The sequence below is a fragment of the Trematomus bernacchii genome, unplaced genomic scaffold (genome assembly GCF_902827165.1).
Source record: "Trematomus bernacchii unplaced genomic scaffold, fTreBer1.1, whole genome shotgun sequence".
Taxonomy (NCBI): domain Eukaryota; kingdom Metazoa; phylum Chordata; class Actinopteri; order Perciformes; family Nototheniidae; genus Trematomus; species Trematomus bernacchii.
Window position 1 is genome coordinate 3,293,066 of NW_022987778.1, and position 6,017 is coordinate 3,299,082.

The 6,017-nt window shown below is 35.8% G+C and overlaps 1 protein-coding gene across 1 annotated transcript; it reads right to left on the reverse strand.

The window, feature by feature from the left end:
* Nucleotides 1-208: 208 nt before the first annotated feature.
* Nucleotides 209-4,936, reverse strand: LOC117497286 (DNA polymerase III PolC-type-like). The gene is made up of 3 exons (XM_034149233.1): nt 4,754-4,936; nt 4,493-4,544; nt 209-1,401 (listed from the first exon to the last, which is right to left on the reverse strand). Exons 2-3 carry the CDS (start codon nt 4,542-4,544, stop codon nt 875-877), a joined length of 579 nt encoding a protein of 192 aa, XP_034005124.1. The 5' UTR covers nt 4,754-4,936; the 3' UTR covers nt 209-874.
* Between the last annotated feature and the right edge of the window lie 1,081 nt (nt 4,937-6,017).

Genomic DNA, 6,017 nt, shown 5'->3' on the forward strand with positions numbered 1-6,017 from the left:
AGTTTGTGCATTGTGTCTCTACTTTTAAACTTTTAACATGCATGCGTCTCTTTATATGCTACATGCTCTTTCTTACCCATGAAAATAATGATAAATTAAGCTTCACTAACAAAACAAAGCATGAGGCTGTTTTGCATGCTGGTCTAATGACGAGAGACATTTCTCCACAGATGACAGTGTCATTTCAAAAAGAGTCCAGAGTTTCTGGTAGAATCAAATAGAAAATAAATCTTTATTTGTGGGAAAAAAGTGCAACAATTTAAGACAACCACCTGTGATTATGACACATGTTACATTAAACAACAAAACTTAACTTGCAGAATGAACAGTGTAACAAAGAAAATTGATATATAAATATAATATATATTTTCTGTCGCTAATCTTTCTTTAAAGGTCCCCTACTGTTTTTCATCAATATATTATGGGTCTCAGATATATACAAAACATGTCTCTGAAGTGTTAGTGACTCGAAATACCAAACAGATTGCAGCATCCCATAATCCCCTCTGTTTCAGCCCTGTTTCAAAGTGCTGATTCTGTGTCTGTTACTTTAGATGAAAATAAGGAGCCACTCCCCACGCCCCTCTGAGAGATATTTGGTTAAAAAGAACACAATGGTGCTCTAGGAGGAGATTCAGGTGATTGTCCATTAGCCAATCACCAACCAAGGTTACCTTGCCAAAAAATCGTTATGACATCATAAAGTGGCCAAAATCTGATCAGCTCATTTTCAGATAGGTTTTTATATAAATGGGTCAGGACCAAAAGAGAGAGAATCTTTTTTCCTGAAACTTTCAGAATCTCTTCACACAGAGGGGACACATGTTTATGTATAAAAGTCATGAAAAAGTGGATTTTGCATAATAGGTGACCTTTAAGTCGGGTAGGTCACCCTGGAGATGCTCTTTTGGCTGGGACTCCATGAGTTGAACAGCTCCTGCAGCATGCTGGCGTCCTCCACTCCATTGTGGGCGCTGTAGCTCTTTCCCAGGAAGTGACGCACCATATTGACCTGAGAATAACTGCTCAGACCCCGATGGAGGTTCTTGCTCAGCGGGAAGGTATCCACAAACCCAGAGACCACCTGCTTGAACTCCGTATGCAGGGAGTGCTTACGCAGCCATCTGGTGATCACAGGTGCATCAAACCGCATTGCACTGTGGGCCGCCAGCAGCACGGGCTTACGGAAAGAGCGGAGGTAGTCGAGGAAGGAGGTGAGAGCTTCCTCCATAGGGACGGTTTCCACCTGAGTCCCGCGGAGAAACAGGCAGCCATCCCTGCAGGTCAGACCCGTCACCTGCTTGGCGCTCTCAGTGAGGGGGCGGGTCGGCAGGATGTAGCGGTTGAAGTCCATCCGTCCACAGATGGCCCCCAACTGGATGATGTCGCACACATCAGTGTCTGAAAGTAGAGAGGAAATTGATTAAAGGAGGATGTTGGGAAAATACTGAATGTACTCTTTCAATATCAGAGTAGCACATGATAACAGAGGCCCAACTGTAAATGTGTACGTAACTGGATGTATGATTAAATGGATGACGCTCATGAGACACTGTGTTGAACATACGATAGCTATGTTCCTACGATTAACATGATGATTCAGCCCCTATGGAGATAGGACTGTAGAGAGATAGACACATGACTGTAGAGAGATAGACACATGACTGTAGAGAGATAGACACATGACTGTCATGTTTCTTGCTTACGTGGGCCCTAGGTAATCTGAACTAAGCATAGAATACTGCTTTGAACCAGTATTCCTGCATCTTGTGACTGTGTAACTCCCTCTCTGTATATCAGCATGTGAAGGACACTGTTCAGGAACTAGTTGATGCTCTGTATGTGATGACTACTTCCATTCTTGCAAGGATAATACATACATGGATCCTGATATTGAAACTCAAGCCAGTGATGAGTGATATATTTTTTTAACAGAGGATAACAGAAAAATACAACATTTAGTAAGAATGTGTAGTATTAAGATAAAATCAAATTGGTTAAAATAAGAAATCATATAAACATAATAATTTAAATTAAAAAGGTCCATTAAAGATAACATAATATAGTGAAATATTATATAAATATAAGAAGTTAAATGAACAGCATATTGACTGATGCTGCGATGGAGGAAGTCAATATTCTGGCAATTCACTTTTTATGTATATAACATAAGATTGTTACTGTAGGCTATATAAGCACTAATAAATGTATATATATAAAACAAATATTGTCTTGTCAGCAAACTGCTATTTCCCCCTTTCCCATTCTGTGTGCAGCAAGGAAGTAAATTCAAGTCTTAACAACTGAACCATGTCAAATAGAAACTAAAATGTCCGACGTTTCAAGAGGATGTTTTGCATTTCCTTCTGCTTTTTTTGTGCAGAATATAATGCAAGCAGCAGCATCCGGAGGAACAGAAACTCAATTTCATATTGCTGTATGTAATGACCTTTTCCTTATTTGCAAGAAATCCATCAATCAGGGCTGAATATTGAATATTTATATAATTTTTACTTTATTATTTGCCCTACTTGTTTGTTTGTTTGTTCACAGCATGTAAAGCTGCCTTGGGTCCCTTGAAAGGCGCTATAACAAATGTAATCTATTATTATTATCATTATTATTGAAACAGAGGGGTGTATGGCATGCTACAATGCATGATCTGTTTTAGTTTTTTTAGCCAAACACTTCAGAGACATGTTTTGTACATATCTGAGACCTATAATATATTGTTGAACAAGAGTATAATAGGTGACCTTTAAAGTACAAACAGTAAAAGTACTTATTTTTAGAATAATTTAAATTATTGTTTTTATAATTATTGATGCATTATTTGTTGCTGGTAAAATATTTTTATTTAAATGTACCTACAATCAGGTCGTTTGTGAATTTCACAATGGAATCAATTAAGTCTCATTTGAATTTAAAATGTATATGTGATAGACGTTTATTATATTTGGGATTATTAATCCGAGACTGAATTTTACAATTAGTTGTAATTTTCAAATAAATGTAGTTAAAAGGGAAATATTTGCCTCTAAATTGTAGTGATTGACATGTTTTAGTAAACAAATTTGTGAACATCTGATTGTTGTAGTTATTATTTTTTATCTCTGGGTAGGTGGCGGCCTCTGGTGGCGCGTGCAGCCATTACACGCTCATACCTGCATCAGAGTTTTCTGATCACGCCATCCTGCTAAATGTGTGGTAATGAGCTCGTGAGTTATTTGCATGAGAGAATCAGGAACTTCGCTTTAAAGTCACAATGACTGTTCTCTCAGCTTCTGGTTTTACCTTCAGACCATTTTAAGAACCAAGGCTGCAACCTGTGTAGTTATTTGTATTATCAATAACCTCAATTTATCCCTTAATTATTTGTTCTTTAAAAGTCATAAACTACTGACAAATGCACCTGAAGTATTGAGTCATAGTCATTTTATCCATTTCGAATATAAACATGTTGAGTGTGGCCCTGCATAGCTGGTTTTGCATTTAGCCCTAAATCTCTTTAATGTAAATGTTTGTCAATGTATTACTTTTTTATAATTTCTATGATATAAATCTGCATGTTGCTTCCTGTTTGGGTCATGAAGCTGAGGTTTCCTGTGGCACCAGAGGAGCATGTTTGTGGTTTGGCCCGGACGTCATCTGTGCTAATAGCCTATATGTTGTGTAACGACAGCAGGTGATACTCCACCCTTTTATTGCAAACAGAGACTGATACATATGTGATCATCTAAACCAATAAAAATAGGAACAGCAAGTCCTCCATATCACATTATAAATTACAGCTGACGCTTGCCAGATAACAGGAGGAGCCTTGATACAACTATTATGGTGATGGTTTGTATTAATGGGATTGTTACATGTCCGGTATACAATTAAATATTACACACACAACACTTTATCTAAAAAAACAAGGGTTTGTAGGTTGATTAAATGCCAAATTAGGCACTGTTATTAAAAAATAGAAGTCCATATTAGTCAAGTGTAAAATTAAAAATACTACTTTGATATCATATATTTTGTGATAATAAAGTGGATAAAAGTCATCGAAAAGTGGAGCATATCAAATATGAACCTTTACACCCAAAGAACGGATTCATTTAATCACAAATGAACATAAAAAGGTGCATTTTATAACATATATTGTTATACAATGAGGTAGGGATATATAAAGGGTGATCTTTAATCTACTTTACCCAAGTTTTTTTCAGATTATGTTTTTCAGATTTAGCTGTGATAAACACACTTACATCAATAATCATACACCAGTAATTTAATAATAAGTATAATTCTGAAATGGGCAATTACACATAACGAGTACTTTTATTTTTGGTACTTTATGTACATTTTAATGCCAATCATTTTGTACTTTTGATTGAATGCAGGACAGTCACTTTTACCATTTGGTATTTTACTTATCTGAGTTCCACCACTGCTGATAAGTATTGATAAGCAGTCAAACAGACATAAAAGTAATGATAGTTACCTAATCCAGTGGCCTCCAGGTCAAAGAAAACAATGATTTTTTCACCAGACATCTGCAAGTATTAAAAGAGTAAACATGAAGGAATACACCCATAACATAATATATATTTCTGACAAAGCACTACAAATAATAGCCAAAATAGTTTATAAAACCTTTCAAAATGTAAGTTAGCCATTTAAAAGTTAATGTAAGGTTATTGTTGAAGGTATTTTACTGATCAAATAAAAAATACAATAGAAGAAATGAAAGGAATGGACTCACCTTGCAGTGTGTGTGTGTTGTGTCAGCTGGGTTGAGTGCCAGATTTCACGTGCAGTCAGCTGTTATATTGGCACGGGAGGAGTCATCAGGTGAATCATAGCCACATCATATCAAAACCTTTGGACATTAAGTTTCATTTAGGCGGAAAAGAAACTCAATGTATCTTGTTTTGTTTCCCCCTCCCATCCGTCCTGTCAGCTACATAGTTGGGCAGTGTGTATGAGTGTGTGTTTTATTATCTGATCGCATGTCAATAGGCTGGTCGCATATTTGCAAAACAAAACCTAATTTCACGTGATGGTGGAAACTTCCCTGCTGCTCGTTTAGTTTCACTTTTCACCCTTTATGAAGAAAGACAAATGCAACTTATGTATATTTTAAAATAAAACAATTAAACAACGAACATGCGATAGAATAAAAACACAACAATACAAATATTTAAGATGTTGTATTCAATTAATATAATAATAGTCAATATACAAATAAATACATAACGTAAGAGGTCATATTAAGAGGTTGCTTCCTGGATATCCCTACTATAGGACCAATAAAGGTTTATCTTATGTTAACTTTACGTTCTCCATAAATCAATAGATCTATAAATCACTATAATTATAAATACATGTATACGTTCACTGTAAAATACAAATCAAACCAACTGGCTCTGATATTAAAAGTCAGCCATAAAAAAACGTTTTAAAAAGTTGCTCAAAATAGTATATATCCTAAAAATCGATAGTAAAACGGCACCCAGTTTCTAGAGAAACAAAACTGATACCACATTAGATATAAATACCATCAGAACAAAAGAGTGCCACACCAAGCATTTACATAATATCCAGTATTCAAATCCATTGTATCCGATGACATGATACACCCAGCTGTGTTCCCTGAGGGCGAATTACTTTATGACTAATCCTCATTCTGACAGGAAACGATTTGACCTGCGATGGTAAGACGAGTGATACGAGTAATACTAATGATTGCTAAGGTCCCTAAACGGAATAAACCAACAATAAATCACTTGATTATTCAAGCCTGTGAAATATATGTCTTAAAAAGATTATGCTCTTAAAAAGATGTGCTAGGAAAAAAGGGCTAAACTGGATGTTGAGTTTAATGTCCAGTATTGAATGAGGCCTATTTAAAGAAGACATATTATGCTCTTTTTCAGGTTCATATTTGTATTTTGAGTGTCTGAAAGGAACTCCCTTTGGAGGAATTTTAGCCTTTGCAGAACAAAAACCTAAATGACACACTACAG

Bases quoted from the DNA above. Each gene is read 5' to 3' on its own strand.
- LOC117497286 (XM_034149233.1), bottom strand. From the start codon at position 4,544: ATGTCTGGTGAAAAAATCATTGTTTTCTTTGACCTGGAGGCCACTGGA. The intron at 1,402-4,492 runs GTAACTATCATT...CTCTACTTTCAG, and splicing joins CCTGGAGGCCACTGGATTAG to ACACTGATGTGTGCGACATC.